Here is a 16,822-nt window from a genome sequence, read left to right on the forward strand (position 1 = left end):
TTTAGCTGTATTGCAGTACCCAGGTACAAAGTAAATGCTTGATAAATGCAGAATAGATAAATGATGAAGAGCCAATGAAGTCAATTCATTAATGTGTTTAATTACTACATCATAACTAAAGCACTTAAATGTTTAGAAGTAAAAAATGACTGCTAAATACTAATTTTTTCAAAATAAATAATAGAAGAAAATAAAATTATGTTACATATCTAAAACTTTTTTAGAGTATCAATGACAAACAGGAAGGATGATTACTTCTGAATGAACTCCAAAAATTCACTCATCAGTGTGAATTCCCCCTGAACCACGATGGGAACTTCCATGAAAAAAACTTTAGACTAATGATATTAAAGATGACTCAAGATGCTAGAAATAAACTGGAGGCAAAGATTGATAAATTATAAGTAACATTGAACAAAAAAATAGAAGATTTAAAGATTAAGCAAGCAGAGATGTAAAATACAATAACTGAAATAAAAAATTCACTAGAGGGAACAAAGAGCAGAATACAGGAGGCAGAAGAACAAATAAGTGAGGTGGAAGACAGATTGGTAGAAATCACTGAGGAACAGAAAAGAGAAAAAATATTGAAAAGAAATGAAGGCAGTCTAAGAGAACTCTGGGACAACTTTAAATGCACCAACATCTGTTTTACGGGAGTGCCAGAAAGAGAAGAGAGAGAGAAATGACCAGAGAAAATATTTGAAAGGGTAAAAGTCAAAAACTTCCCTAACATGGGAAAGGAATCACTCACTCAAATCCAGGAAACACAATGAATACCATATAAAATAAACCCAAGGAGAAACACCCTGAGACACAACATTAATCAAATTGACCAAAATTAAAGACAAAGAGAAAATATTGAAAGCAGCTAGGGAAAAGAAAGAAATAACATACAAGGGAACCCAGAACAGGTTACAGACTGATTTTTCCTCAGAAATTCTGCAGGCCAGAAGTGAGTGGCACTATACACTTAAATTGAAGAAAGGGGAAAAAATCTCCAACCAAGATTACTCTGCCCAGCAAGGCTCTCATTCAGATTTGAAGGAGAAATCAAAAGCTTCACAGACAAGCAAAAGCTAAGAGAATTCAGCACCACTAAACCAGCTTTACAACAAAAACCACAGGAACTTCTCTAGGTGAAAAAGAAAAGGCCACAATTAGAAATAAGAAAACTACAAATGACAAGGCTCACCAGTAAAGAAGACCAGCAAACTATGGAAAACATATGTATGGAGATTCCTCAAAAAACTAAAAACAGAATCACCATAAGATCCGGCAATCCCACCCCTGGGCATCTATCTAGAGAAAACCATGACTTGAAAAGATACATGTAGGAGTTCCCATCGTGGAGCAGTGGTTAACGAATCCGACTAGGAGCCATGAGGTTGCGGGTTTGATCCATGGTCTTGCTCAGTGGGTTGAGGAGCTTGTGTTGCCATGAGCTGTGGTGTAGGTTGCAGACGCGGCTCAGATCCCGCGTTGCTGTGGCTCTGGCGTAGGCCAGTGGCTACAGCTCCGATTAGACCCCTAGTCTGGGAACCTCCATATGCCACAGGAGCAGCCCTAGAAAATGCAAAAAGACAAAATAAATAAATAAATAAAAATAAAAGTAAAGATACATGTACCCAAATGTTCACTGCAGCACTATATTCAATAGTCAAGACATGGAAGCACCTAAACGTCCACTGGCAGAGAATTGGATAAAAAAGATGTGGTACATGTATACAACGAAATATTACTCCGCCATAAAAAAAAATGAAATAGTTCAACATATGCAAATCAATCGAAGTCATACACCACATTAACAAAAGTCAAAACCCATATGATAATCTCAATAGATGCAGAAAAAGCAACTGACAAAGTCCAACATCCATTTATGATAAAAACTCTCACCAAAGTGGGTACAGAGGGAACATTCCTTAACATAATCAAAGCCATTTATGACAAACCTACAGCAAATATAATACTCAATGGAGAAAAGCTGAAAGCCTTCCCACTAAAACCTGGAACAAGACAGGGATGCCCACTCTCACCACTACTATTCAACATAGTACTGGAAGTTTTAGCCACAGCAATCAGACAAACAAAAGAAGTAAAAGGCATCCAAATAGGAAGAGAAGAGATAAAACTGTCACTGTGTGCAGATGACATGATACTATACACAGAAAACCCCAAAGACTCAACACAAAAACTACTTGAATTGATCAACAAATTCAGAAAAGTAGCAGGATATAAGATTAACATTCAGAAATCAGTCACATTTCAGTATACTAACAACAAAAGTTTAGAAAAGGAATACAAAAACACAATACCTTTTAAAATTGCACCCCAAAAAATCAAATATCTGGGAATACATCTAATCAAGGAGGCAATGGACCTATATGCCAAGAACTATAAAACATTAATCAAGGAAATTAGAGAAGATGTAAAGAAATGGAAAGATATTCCATGCTCCTGGGTTGGAAAAATTAATACTGTAAAAATGGCCATACTACTCAAAGCAATCTACAGATTCAATGCAATCTCTATCAAATTACCCAGGACATTTTTCACAGAACTAGAGCAAACACTCCAAAAATTTATATGGAACCACAAAAAAACCAGAATTGCCAAAGCAATTCTGAGAAACAAAAACCAAGCAGGAAGCATAACTCTCCCAGACATCAAGCAATATTACAAAGCCGCAGTCACCAAGACAGCGTGGTACTGGTACCAAAACAGACATACAGACCAATGGAACTGAATAGAGAATCCAGAAATAAACCCAGACACCTATGGTCAATTACTTTTTGACAAAGGAGGCAAGAACATAAAATGGGAAAAAGAAAGTCTACATAAAATGGGAAAAAGAAAGTCTATTTAGAAAGAATTGCTGGCAAACCTGGACAGCCACATGTAAATCAAGGAAACTAGAACACACCTTCATACCATGCACAAAAATAAACTCAAAATGGCTGAAAGACCTAAATGTAAGAGAAGACACCATCAAAATCCTGGAAGAGAATATAGGCAAAACATTCTCTTACATCAACCTTATGAATGTTTTCTCAGGTCACTCTCCCAAAGCAATAGAAATAAAAGCAAAAATAAACCAATGGGAACCTAATCAAACTGACAAGGTTTTGCACAGCAAAGGAAACAAAAAAGAAAACAAAAAGACAACTTACAGAATGGAAGAAAGTAGTTTCAAACGATGCAACTGACAAGGGCTTAATCTCAAAAATATACAAACGACTTAGACAACTCAAAAGAAAAAAAACCCAACAACCTAATGGAAAAATGGGCAAAATATTTGAATAGACATTTTTCCAAATAAGATGTACAAATGCCCAACAAGCACATGAAAAAAATGCTCAATGTTTCTGATTATTAGAGAAATGCAAATCAAAACTACCATAAAATACCACCTCACACCACAAATAAAAAATGTCGGAGAGGGTGTGGAGAAAGGGAACCCTCCTGCACTGTTGGTGGGAATATAAGCTGGTACAACCACTATGGAGAACAGTATGGAAGTACCTTAGAAATCTATACAAAGAACTACCATATGACCCAGCAATCCCACTCTTGGGCATCTATCCGGACAAAACTTTTCTTAAAAAAGACACATGCACTTACATGTTCATTGCAGCACTATTCACAATAGCCAGGACATGGAAACAACCTAAATGTCCATCAACAGATGAAGGGATGAGGAAGATGTGGTTTATATACACAATGGAATACTACTCAGCCATAAAAAAGAATGAAATAATGCCATTTGCAGCAACATGGATGGAACTGGAGACTCTCATACTGAGTGAAATGAGCCAGAAAGAGAAAGATAAATACCATATGATATCACTCATATCTGGTATCTAATATACAGCACAAATGAACGTTTCCACAGAAAAGAAACTCATGGACTTGGAGAATAATAGACTTGTGGTTGCCCAGGGGGCGAGGGAGGGAGGGGGTGGATTGGGAGCTTGGGATCAATGGATGCAAACTATTGCTTTTGGAATGGATTAACAATGAGATCCTGCTGTATAGCACTGAGAACTATGTCTAGATACTTAGAATGGAGCACAACATGGAGAAAAAATTATGTAAACATGCATGTGTAACTGGGTCCCCATGCTGTACAGTAGGAAAAAAAAAAAACTGTGTTGGGGAAATAACAATTTTTTAAAAATGAAGTTAAAAAAAAAGAAAGAATGGCTTTTGCAGAAACATGGATTAACCAAGAAATTATCCTGCTAAATGAAGTTAGACAGTGAGACACAAATATCACATGCTATCACTTATTTGTGGAATCTAAAAAAAGGATACAAATGAACTTATGTGCTGAATAGACTCACAGACTTTGAAAAACTTATGGTTATCAAAGGGGATAGGTTGGTGGGGAGGAATGGACTGGAGTTGGGAATAGAAATGTTCTAAAATTAGCTTGTGATGATGGTTGTACAACTACAAACATAACGAAACTCGCTGGATTAAAACATAAACTTATTCCAGAAGTTCCCGTCGTGGCTCAGTGGTTAGGAAATCCAACTAGGAGCCATGAGGTTGTGGGTTCGATCCCTGGCCTTCCTCAGTGGTTTGGGGATCTGGCGTTGGCATGAGCTGTGATGTGGGCTGCAGACGTGGCTCGGATCCCGTGTTGCTGTGGCTCTGGCGAAGGCCAGTGGCTACAGCTCCGAATTGACCCCTAGCCTGGGAACCTCCATATGCCGTGGGAGCGGCCCAAGAAATAGCAAAAAGACAAAAAATAAATAAATAAATAAACTTATTCCAAAGATAACCCCCCCCCCAAAAAAAAGAGTTGGAGTAATCAAGAAGGCAGTCAAAAAAACTTAAAAGGAAAAGTTACGGAGTAGAGTGTCACAGGGTCCTTGAAATACTGTGATATAAACCTTGGACTCACAAATGCAGAGCTGTGTGCATCCCCAAGAAAGGCCCTTATTTCTCATCACTGGCCGACTTTGAGGCTCTGTGCTAGTAGGAAGTGAAGACTAATGCGGTTATGAATGTCTCATTAAAGCACTCAGGACACACCCCAACATGCACAGAGTCCCTCAGCAAAGGCTGGGAGACTTATTAGATCAAGACCTTTAAGAAAAGCTCTCTCTAATAATTAGCTGACCATTAAGCTAACCAAGCAGAGACTTCAGTGACTACTCATGCCAAAGAATATAGACTTATGGAATTAGTTCAATAAAATCACTAAACAAACAAGAGCAACAACATACAACAATTACAAATTCTAGGCATCTACCCAAAAGAAGTAAAAACATATAAAAGCTTATTCATGGCAACATCGTTCACAAGAGCCAAAAAGTGGAAACAACCCAAATAGCCATTAAGAAATGAGGGGATAAACAAAAATGTGGTTTATCTATACAACAGAATATTTTTCAAGCAAAAAAGTGATAAAGTACTAATACATGCTATACCATCAAAGAACCTTGAAAACATCATGCTAAGTGAAAGAAGCCAGACTCAAAAGGCCACATGCCATCATATGTGATTCCATTTATATGAAATGTCCAGAAGTGGCAAATCCATACAGACAGAAAGTACATTAGTGGTTGCCAGAGGCTGCAAGGAGGGGAAAGAGGTATAGAGTTTCTTTGGGGGATGAGGAAAATGTTATGGAATTAGATAGTAGTGATGATGAATGTACAACTTTTTGAACATATGAAAAACCACTGAATCATGCAATTTAGAGGAGCAAATGTATGGTATGTGAATTATATCAATAAATGTTTAAAAAACAAATAAATTTTGATTTCTAATTAATTTAGAAAAAGAACCACAACTCTTTATAATAATAACCCTGCTGATTAAAAAGCCATACTTCCAGGTTTTGATTTTCAGGAGTCAATTTCTGAATTAACTCTACCAAGGTGAGCAGTAACCAGGACGTTTATGAAGGTTCACCTTAGACAAAAACGAATTCATTTCATACAGTTAGTATATAGCCAGCAGAAATTATGTCTTTCTGTTATGACTAACTAGTACCTGATTTTGATACATGACTTAAGACTAAATGAGTTATAATGACTACCAAATTTTAGAAATGTCACAAGGTGTGCAAACTTCTTTAATTACAACTAAAAGGTCCTTACATATTCACCAAAAATAATATTAATACTAATACTGTAGGCCAGACATTGTTCTAAAAGCTTTAATTATATTAGTATGAATATTTGTAGTTTCTAATATTCAACTGTTTTTAGACCTACAAAATCATAAATTCATATTGGTTCAACATAAGAATATCCTCCAAACAAATCCAGGACATAGGATGTAACTAAAGCACAAAGAGGTAAGGAATGTGCCAAAAGCTAGTACGCAGAAGAAATTGGATTTATAATTAGACAGTTGAACTTCAAACCCTTCACTTTTAACCACAATAACAATAATACCAATACTAAATTTAAGGCAATTAAAGATGTGATTTTTATGAAGATGATGTCTGTCTTATCTACCAATATATTTCCAGCACTTAGCAATGGACCCTGAATAGAGCAGATGTTAAATAAATGTTAAATAAAAAAGAAAAAATGATTAAATGAATGAATAAATACTGAGATATAGTTTCTAACCTCCACAGCTTAAGACAGCTTACCATCTTAAAAGAAAAACAAGACCTCTATGGACATACAGGTACACCTTACAGACACTACAGGTTTGGTTCCAGATCATGGCAATAAAGTGAATATTGCAGTAAAGCAAGTCACCAATTTTTTGGTTTCCCAGAGCATAAAAAATTATGTTTATGACTGGCCAATGGAGACCTGCTGTATAACCAATATTCTGTGATAACCTATATGGGGAAAAGAATCTCAGAAAGAATGGATGTATTTACACATTTAACTGAACCACTTTGTCATACAGCAGAAATTATCACTACATTGTAAGTGAACTATATTTCAATAAAACTTTAAAAAATGAAAAAATTATGTTTATAGTATACAGTAGTCTATCAAGTTTGTAACAGCATTATGTCTAAAAACATATATACCTTAATTAAAAAACACTTTATTGCTAAAAAAAAAAAAAGGCTGCCACAAACCTTCAATTTGTAAAAAAAGAAAAGAAAAAGAAAAAAAAAAAACCAACCCAGTATCTACACAGTGAAATAAAGCAAAGAGCAATAAAACTAGGTGTGCCTATAAGACAGAATGTGGTAGCGTAACAGAAATATATGATTTGTTGGAGAGAAGATGGGTATATAGAACTGGTGTAGCAATCTGAATGGTAGTATAGGTTTTGAATTCAGGCAATTTCTGAGCCCTACTTCTGCGTCTTATTAGCTGGGTAATTTTCAACAAAAAAGGATTTACTCAAGATATAACTCATATCAAATGCACAATACCTAGCACTGTTAATACTAGGTTCTTAAAGCAACTTCAAATTTAATAGGGACAAACATATATAAATCAAAACACAGCCTTTTGAAGCTTCAGTTTCACGACTGATAAAATTAGAAAAATAGCTACTATTAAGAATCAGTGCAGGAGTTCCCACTGTGGCACTGCAGAAATGAATCTGACTAGTATCCATGGGGATACGGGTTCAATCCCTGGCCTTGTTCAGTGGGTCAAGGATCTGGCATTGCCATGAGCTGTGGTTTAGGTTGCAGATGTGGTTCGGATCGCATGTAGCTGTGACTGTGGCATAGGTCAGCAGCTATAGCTCCAATCTGACCCCTAGCCTGGGAACTTCCATATGTATGCTGCACCTGTGGCCCTAAAAAAAAAAAAAAAAAAGAATCAATGCAATAATATGTTAAGTATCTAGCAAATTGCTTGTTTTAAAACAACTGTTCAATAATTAGTAATCCTTTCTCTGTTGAACCATATTTTATCAAATGAAGAATTTCTAAACATAAAAAAAACAGAATATGGATAAATTTAAAAATAATAAAACCATAAATTCAAGTTAGTATTTTAAGTACACAGATGAATACCACTATATTATATTACCTATTTCTATAAATTAACTCATACTAGTAGCTATTTATATTTTTCTTCTCAAGCCTGTAAATATACAACTTTTTAAAATAATAGAATCAGTAGTTTTACTACTCTAAATGTATGTGTTGATAAAAACAGGTTCAAGTATATACATATATATTAGGATATTTAATTTTCTGAGGCAAAGTCAATTAAGTGAACTATTTATTCTAAAGATCTATGAACACAAGAGTTTTTCCTGCTAAATAAGTTCATTTCCATAACAAAATCTGATGCTGATTTACAATTTCATATTTTTATGTATAAGGCCTGGAACACTAAGGCAGGGTAGGGGAAGAAACGTATACATGAATGCAAAAGGAATCACTCTTTCCTTGCAAAGAGATCAGCAATAGTCACATAAACACTACCTCAGCCATCATTTAAATATTCCAAGAGTCTTATGAAGAGACAAGGCAAAGTATTCTGGAAAGATGTCAAAACAATGCGTTGGCAAATAAATATATGATGAAATGTTGGGTAAGAACAAGACACCCTCTAAGAAACATGACTGATAAGAAGTAGAAGGCAGTGGATCGTCCTGACTCATGTGTGCTATAGAAAGGTCATATTCACAGTTACACCAGCAACTGCACTTTCCAAAGTTTCTCACATAACAAGAAATCCTTCACAGCAAACCCACTAGCAGCTATTTTTGGATTCAAAATCTTAGCAAAACATTTCATGCTTTATATCATCAACCATATACATATCACCCTGTTTTTCCATTTGAAACTCATTAAAAAGCTGAGCATATGCTCTATTCCTAGGCCTTCTAACACTGTATGCAGAAAGATGGTAAGATACTCTCTCCACACTTTTATAGTATAAGACAGGAGAAAGATACACTGAAAACAGCTAGATACAAAATGAGAATGAAAGAATAAAAGCATGAACAAAATGTGGAAATCACCGAAGCAACTAACATTGCCCAGGAAAATCAGACATGATTTCACAAAGAAGGTGAGCAGATTTTTAAAGAAAGAATGGAAATCTATCAGGTCCAAAAGGCAGAAAAGGCATCAGAGGGAAAGGGAATAGTATAAATAAAGATATGAAGGCATAAAGGATGTGCGACGTTTGAGGAACAAGGACAAGTGCCATGTGCCTGCGGCACTGGTTTAACGGGTATGGTGGTGAGTGCAGTAAATGAGACTTCCAAGAAAGCAAGTCGAGTCTTTCTATGAAGGGCCTGTATGCTTTGTCGCCTTAGCTGAAAAGGTTGGGAAACAATCTGAAATGTTTAAAAGATGAGCAACAGGATATGGTTTAGGTAATAAGGAAAGAAAAATCAGTGTAAAATAAAGCATTACAGTGCCTAACATAGATCAGGCATTCAGTTAGTGGTACTATTATTAATACTAGAATGTGTACTTAATAGCAACACGAAGAATATTCACCTTATGTCTTTGATAGTTGCTCGTTTCAGGGGGTCAACCTGCAGCATATGCATCAGGAGAGTGGCAACAGAACGATTGAGATATTCTGGGATATAAAAAACACCCCCTCGGATCTTCTTAAACAATGTAGGCACATGCTCATCATCAAATGGGAGTGTGCCACAAAGAAGAGCATACAAAATAACACCGCAGCTCCAGATATCGACCTCAGGACCTGCATACAATCTAGAGGGAAAGATGACAACACAAACCTGAAATGCAAGTGTTACTTCTCATTTATATGTACCCTGCTTCTACATGTACCTATATTCACAGCACAGAGTCCATGTACATTGCCTTTCAAGGTCTTTAATGAAGTCCATGGCCACTCCCACACACACACTGGTTGTTCCTCCAGAGAGTAATTGGTTATAGCCACTTAATTACTACTCAAATTTTCCAAAAGAAAAATAGTGTGTTTATTTTCCACAAGCTAATCTGACTGAACTTACTGACCAATTAAGAAGTATAAAACTTTCTATGGGTGGTTTTTGATAGAACCATCAAAGCAGATGACCATAAATTTTAAAAAAAGTCATACCTTAGAGTGTGCAAGCTAAATCTTTTTATCATAAATGTATTAAAAGGAAAGAAAATGCATATATAATAGAGTGTTTATGCCTGGCACACATATTTCAAAAAATATTTGAAAGAGTCAAGTACCTAACTAGCCCTACGGCAATACCTGACAGTACTGATGCTGTGTTATCCTGCGTAGCTACTACTTTCATTTTCATCACTTGGTAGCCCACAGGACTAAGATTACCATTATCCAGAAAATCTATGCCTAGAATGCTATTCCTTTTTTCTCTTAACTTTCTACAGTATTAAAGTTCCCCTGATAGCACATTCCCAAATTCAAACATGATTTTTGAGGTAACAAAGCAGATCTCTACAATTCCAATTTAAAAAATATAATTCATTTCAAAAGAATATACACATGTATAGGTGACTGGGTCACCTTGCTATGCAAGAACACTGTAAATCAGCTATAATGGAAAAAATAAAAATCACTATTAAAAAAAAGAAATAAAAAATATAATTCATTTCAATAAAAATCGCTATCATTTACACTGTTTGCCGTACAGTCCAAATTCCCATATCTGCAATAGACTTGAGTTTACCAATCTGTATAAACATTTAAAAAATGTACCAATGAGTAAGTTACATGAATTAGTCTCTTCTTGCGCAATTTAATTTCATTAAAGGACAATGCTGTCTCCACAAAAACCTCATTCTTTCAAAGACAAAATATAAAAATAATACTCTGAATACTTTATAAAAGAATATATAGGAGTTCCCGCTGTGGCCTAACAGGATTGGCAGTGTCTCTGTAGCACTGTGATGCAGATTTGATCCTCAGCCCAGCATAATGGGTTAAAGGATCCAATGTTGCTACAGCTGTGGCACAGGTCACAATTGCAGCTTGGATAGGAGCCCTGGTCCAGAAACTCCATATGCCATGGGGCAACCCCCTCCCCCAAAAAAGGGGTATATAAAGTATTATTAAAGAACTGTATCTGATAAGTAAATAATGACACTAGCTTTAATATAGCAAAAGCTTGCTCTCTTAGCTGTGATTTTCTAAAATGAAAAAAATCAAGATTTGTTTCAAATACCATATGATATCACTTATATCTGAAATCTAATATAGTGCACAAATGAACCTTTCCACAGAAAAGAAAATTACGGACTTGGAGAATAGACTTGTGGTTGCCGAGGTTGAGGGGGAGGGGAAGGGAGTGGGATGGACTGGGAGCTTGGGGTTAATAGATGCAAACCATTGCTTTTGGAATGGATTGGCAATGAGATCCTGCTCTGTGGCACTGAGAACTATGTCTAGTCACTTATGATGGAGCATGATAACGGGAGAAAAGAGAATGTATACATGTATGTGTAACTGGGTCACCATGTTTACAGTAGAAAAAAAATTGTACTGGGGAAATAAAAAAAAAATTGTTTCAATTTTTAATGGAAAAACTCCTTAAATATATTCATAACAAAATCTAAATTAACTGTTTTTAAAAATTGTTTAGGAGTTCCCTCTGTGGCACAGTGGATTAAGAATGCAACTGCAGTGGCTTGGGTCACTGCAGAGGTGCAGGTTTGATCACTGGCCTGAGGCAGTGGATTAAAGAATCTGGCATTGCTGCAGCTGTGACATAGGTCACAGCTGTGGCTTGGATTCAATCCCTGGCCCAGGAAATTCCATGTGCCACAGGTGTAACCATAAAATTAAAAAAAAAATCCTTTGATATAACTATTTTCTCCATTGACAACAGAAAAATTAAAGGGATGGACCATGTGTTTCTAGAGGTTAAAAGTCTTATTTTCCAAAGAGAATATATTATATTTAAATGTTACCAGAATGAACAAAACATTACAAGAAGCTTTCTTTTCACTCATGTATTTTTATTTTTACCTGCCTGAGATGACTTCAGGTGCTGCGTAATTTGGAGACCCACAACTAGTTCGCAGAAACTCACCATCTGACATCATATTAGATAATCCTGAAAATAAAAGGAGTATGTTTACCTGGTATTAGGTATGTTTAAAAGTAAATACAGATAAATGAATGAGGAAAAACCTGAAGTCTGTAAAGCCTCACATATTATCATGTTTAATTATTTTAAAAAGCAGTGGAAAGCATTTGCTAGACTAGAAAGAGATCATTTCAGAATGCTTACACATGATAAAAAGGCTTCATCATACATATGATTGAAATTAAATTTCTTTTCTAGGAGTTCCTGCTGTGGCTCAGTGGGTTAAGAACTTGACTAGTATCCATGAGGACGTGGGTTCGATCCCTGGCCTCGCTCAGTGGTTTAAGGATCCAGCATTGCTGTGAGCTTTGGTGTAGGTCATGGAGGTGGCTCAGATCCCGAGTCGCTGTGGCTGTGATGTAGGTTGGCAGCCACAGCTCTGATTTGACCCCAGCCTGGGAACTTCCATATGCTGCAGGTGTGCTGTTAAAAAGGAAAAAAAAAAAAAAATCCTTTTCTAAATAAGATTGATTCACTTCACATAAATGAGGTTTTTCTAAATCATATGAACTTTTCCAAACATAAAAACATCAAAATATTATTTACCCACTTCTGCAGCTGAAAGAAAATAGAGACTCCTATCACTTTTTTATGCCCTGCTTTCAAAGGCATGGAAAAAAAAATCTAAGTAGAAATTAGATAAGCACCAATTTATAAAGATTATGTTCCAAAGGTTTTTTATTTGGGAAGTTTTAATTCAACACAGATAAATATTCTATTAACCAAAAATCTAGTTGAGGAGTTCCCGTCATGGCGCAGTGGTTAATGAATCCAACTAGGAACCATGAGGTTGTGGGTTCGGTCCCTGCCCTTGCTCAGTGGGTTAACGATCCGGCGTTGCCGTGAGCTGTGGTGTAGGTTGCAGACTCGGCTTGGATCCCGCGTTGCTATGGCTCTGGCGTAGGCCGGTGGCTACAGCTCCGATTGGATCCCTAGACTGGGAACCTCCATATGCCGCAGAAGCGGCCCAAAGAAATAGCAAAAAGAAAAAAAAAAAAAAAATCTAGTTGAACTATAGTACTAAATGAGTTTTGATTTAGAAAAGAAAGAAATAAGAAAATTAATTTCCTGACAAAAATTTTAAATAAGCAATGCTGAACTCTGGTACCTTTTTATCTCTTTCCATAATCTCTCACTACCTAATCCTTTTCCCAGACATCCTGCCATGGTATCCCAGAAAGCTATGTTTCTCCCAGAAAGCATCTGGTGCATAAAAGTTACATTTTACCCTTTTATTTTACCCCTGACAAAACCTCCTATTCTTTTATCAAGCTGTTAGATATTATCCACTGACATTCCTCCTTGATCAAATCAGAAGCATTACAAAACTCCCAAAATACATGCAAATTTTCATGTAGCTCCATTTAAGAGTAAGTGCATTTATCAGGGAAAGTGCCCATATTTTCATTAGATTTTCTAAGGAGTCTGTGCTCCTCACACACACAAAAAAAAACCTATTTAACTCTCCTTTCCACTCAGGAGGCAATGCAGACTGAATGGATTTACCTTGATGTAAGCTCTCTAACTTCTCTAGAAGTACCTGCATTTTTCTGCATGTGTTTTTAGAACCACACCTACGGCATATCAAAGTTCCCAGGCTAGGGGTCTAATCGGAGCTACAGCTGCCAGTGTACACCACAGCAACAACAGAGCCAAGCTGCCTCTGTGACCTACATCATGGCTCATGGCAATGCCAGATCCTTAACCCACTGATCGAGGCCAGGGATCGAACCTGTGTCCTCATGGTTACTAGTTGGGTTCATTACCACTAAGCCACAACACGAACTCCCTAGAAGTACCTGCATTTTTAAAAAGTGATTTCAATGAATAGAGTAAGCTAGTGTGGAGACTGTGCAACTAATCTTTTTCACAGTATAGGATTTACATTGTAAAACTGAAAGTTTGTTAAGAGTTATTTATTGACACTCCTGAAAAGGCAGCTAGTATCCTTCTAAACCACCTTCAAGTTACATACCAAAATCTGCTATCTTGGCATTCATCTGTGCATCCAATAGCACATTCTCTGGTTTCAGGTCTCGATGAACAACCATATGCCTGTGACAGTAATCCACGGCAGAGAGAATCTGCTGAAAGAGCCGCCTGGCTTCCATCTCTTCAACCTATCAGGTGTAAAAGAAACAGCATTAAGAAGATTTGGGGGGAGTTCCTGTCATGGCTCAGTGGAAATGAATCTGACTACTATCCATGAGGATGCAGGTTCGATCCCTGGCCTTGCTCAGTGGGTTAAGGATCTGACACTGCCATGAGCTGTGGTGTAGTTCGAAGACTTGGCTCAGATCCTCCGTTGCTCTGGCTGTGGCGTAGACCAGCGGCTATAGATCCAATTCAAACCCTGGCCTGGGAACCTCCATATGCCACCGGTGCAGCCCTTAAAAAAAAGAAAAAGACAAAAAACTGGAGTTCCCGTCGTGGCTCAGTGGTTAATGAATCTGACTAGGAACCACGAGGTTGCGGGTTCAATCCCTGGCCTTACTCAGTCGGTTAAGGATCCAGCGCTTCCATGAGCTGTGGTGTAGGTCACGGAGGCAGCTCGGATCCCACATTGCTGTGGCTCTGGTGTAGGCTGGCAGCTACAGCTCCGATTCGACCCCTAGCCTGGGAACCTCCACATGCCACAGGTGCGGCCCCAAAAAAGACAAAAAAAAAAAAAAGATTTGGGACATCTATGTAGCAAAAATTTTAGTTTCATAATCAGCCTAAATATAACTAATTAGAATTGTATTCGAATTCTCAATAAATCAAACAACCCAAAAACTTGCGTTCAAGCTCAACAGGTTTTTCTTTGCTACTAGGCAGTTACAGTTCATTTTCAATTAATATTACTAAATGTGCACCATGTTTCAGGGAATCAGCAAGTAAAACATACTCTAAAACAGAACATAAGTCAAAGTGCTAAGAATATAACTGATGCTTCAACATGATGTTACAGAACTGATTTTTCATTTTGAAAGTATAGGCTTTTCAGTTGGCCAATAAGTGGGCATTTCCTAAAATCAGTATTTCACAAGGTACACTTTTTAAGAAAGAAAATATGTCTAATACTCTATATGTTTAGTTAGACATTACTGCAGAAGCAACCCCAACTTTGAAGCAATCTTTGTGGTTTGCTCTTTCTATTTTCTTCTTTATTTAGCTTAAGAGCGTACTGTACTAGATAGCGTGTTACTCACCCGTCCATGTTTACAGATGTAATCAAATAATTCACCACCAGACACATATTCCATTACCATAAAAAAATCTGTCGGAGTGCTGATCACCTGGTATCTTTTTGTAAATGAAAAAAATTAAAAAATTTACATTAACCAAAATCAACCTAGTATATCCATTCTTGCTATAATTTCATATTCCAGTATTTTACAATATTTTAAGGTGGCAACAAATTACATAATGTAATCAATATAATCACAGTTATTAACATGGAGCTTTATAAAACTCAATTACTTTACAGGGCTTAAAAACTTTCCTTCAGATCCCCCTTTCACGTTTACAAAATCTAAAAAATCCTTCATCCCACAACAACTAAATTAAGCATTAATTTTTCCATTTAAGCATAATTTTTTATGGAAATGAGCTTATATTTAAATATAAGTGAAAAAAATATTCTTGGAAAGGTAAAATGATACCAAGATGAAGACAACCAGCAAAATCCATAGTGACAAATGATCCTTTGCTCAAAAAACAAAATGCAAGAAAAAAAGGAGTATAAAAGTAAATCAAGAGACATACTGATTGATTATACTTTATAGACTTATTTTAATTCCAATTCAGACAAAATGACTTTAAAAAACCATTTATGAAACAATCGAGAAACTCTGAATACTGACTGAATAGTTGATAATACTTTGATTGTTTAGATGTGATACTGAACTGTGCTTATTTTATTATAACAGAGCTTTTATCTTCTAGAGTAGACATGGAAGAATTTATAAATCAAAAACATTACTTAGGATTTGCTTCGAAATAATCTGAGGTGAGAAAAGTAGAAGGAAGCAGATAAAACAATACACTGATAACTGGTAAAGCTGAATAAGAGGTACATAAGACTTCATCACTTTACTTTTGTATTCATTATAAAATTTCCATAATAAAAAATAAATAGATGTATATATGTGTGTGTGGGCTACGCATATGAAAATATATATGTGTACTTTCTAAGCATTCAAAGCTGAGCACATAAAACAATAAAGAACCTTGGCTCTGTTTGACAAAATTTTCCCTAAAAAACAATGTTCACATACACACAATTGTACCAAGGGTTTTGAAAGCTTTAAAAACAAGTTAAATATAATACTAATATTTTAACTGAAGGTGCATTTAACACATATAAATAATTTCTCTACTCTTCTTGGTTTATAAAGGATTATTTATAACCTGGTTGATCGTGAGCAGTATCTAATTTACACTGAGTTGCTATTTAGAGACACTAAATAGAGCTGTGCAGTTTTGCATAGCTTAAAAACCCCCAGTGGAAGGCACAAACAGGAGCTTAAAAGTGGCCCAGAGGCCACCTTCTGGCAGTACACATTGACACAGCATGTGTCTGAGTGGATGTGTCTACCCTGATGGGGCACCTTTTATTATTAACGTGCAAAAAACCAAATGTGTGCTAAGTGGTGGTTCTGGTTACTGTTCTTCATTAAAGAGGAGGGAAAAAAATGGCCAGGAGTTGGTGGTATAACTATATACCATAGATTTTAAGAGAGGGCACATATATAAATTAAACATTTGTAAAAAGTAAAATATTAACACAACACTGTAAGTCAACTGTACTTCAATACTATACTGAAGAAAAGAAAAAGAAAAATTAAAATAG

The 16,822-nt window shown here is 36.2% G+C and overlaps 1 protein-coding gene across 3 annotated transcripts in view; it reads right to left on the reverse strand.

Annotated features, from left to right (window-relative positions):
* Positions 1–16,822, reverse strand: part of PRKAA2 (protein kinase AMP-activated catalytic subunit alpha 2) — a 70,892-nt gene that overhangs the window by 16,782 nt on the left and 37,288 nt on the right. For 2 of the 3 annotated variants that reach the window (XR_002344420.1, NM_214266.1), the window contains 4 exon segments: positions 15,180–15,273; positions 13,964–14,108; positions 11,868–11,955; positions 9,407–9,631 (listed from right to left, as the gene is read on the reverse strand). Coding sequence is in view for 2 of the 3 variants with exons in the window: in NM_214266.1 (NP_999431.1) it covers positions 9,407–9,631; positions 11,868–11,955; positions 13,964–14,108; positions 15,180–15,273 (552 nt within the window). In the remaining variant the exon portion in view is untranslated. 3 annotated transcript variants of the gene reach the window in all.

Source organism: Sus scrofa, chromosome 6, assembly GCF_000003025.6.
Source record: "Sus scrofa isolate TJ Tabasco breed Duroc chromosome 6, Sscrofa11.1, whole genome shotgun sequence".
Taxonomy (NCBI): Eukaryota; Metazoa; Chordata; class Mammalia; order Artiodactyla; family Suidae; genus Sus; species Sus scrofa.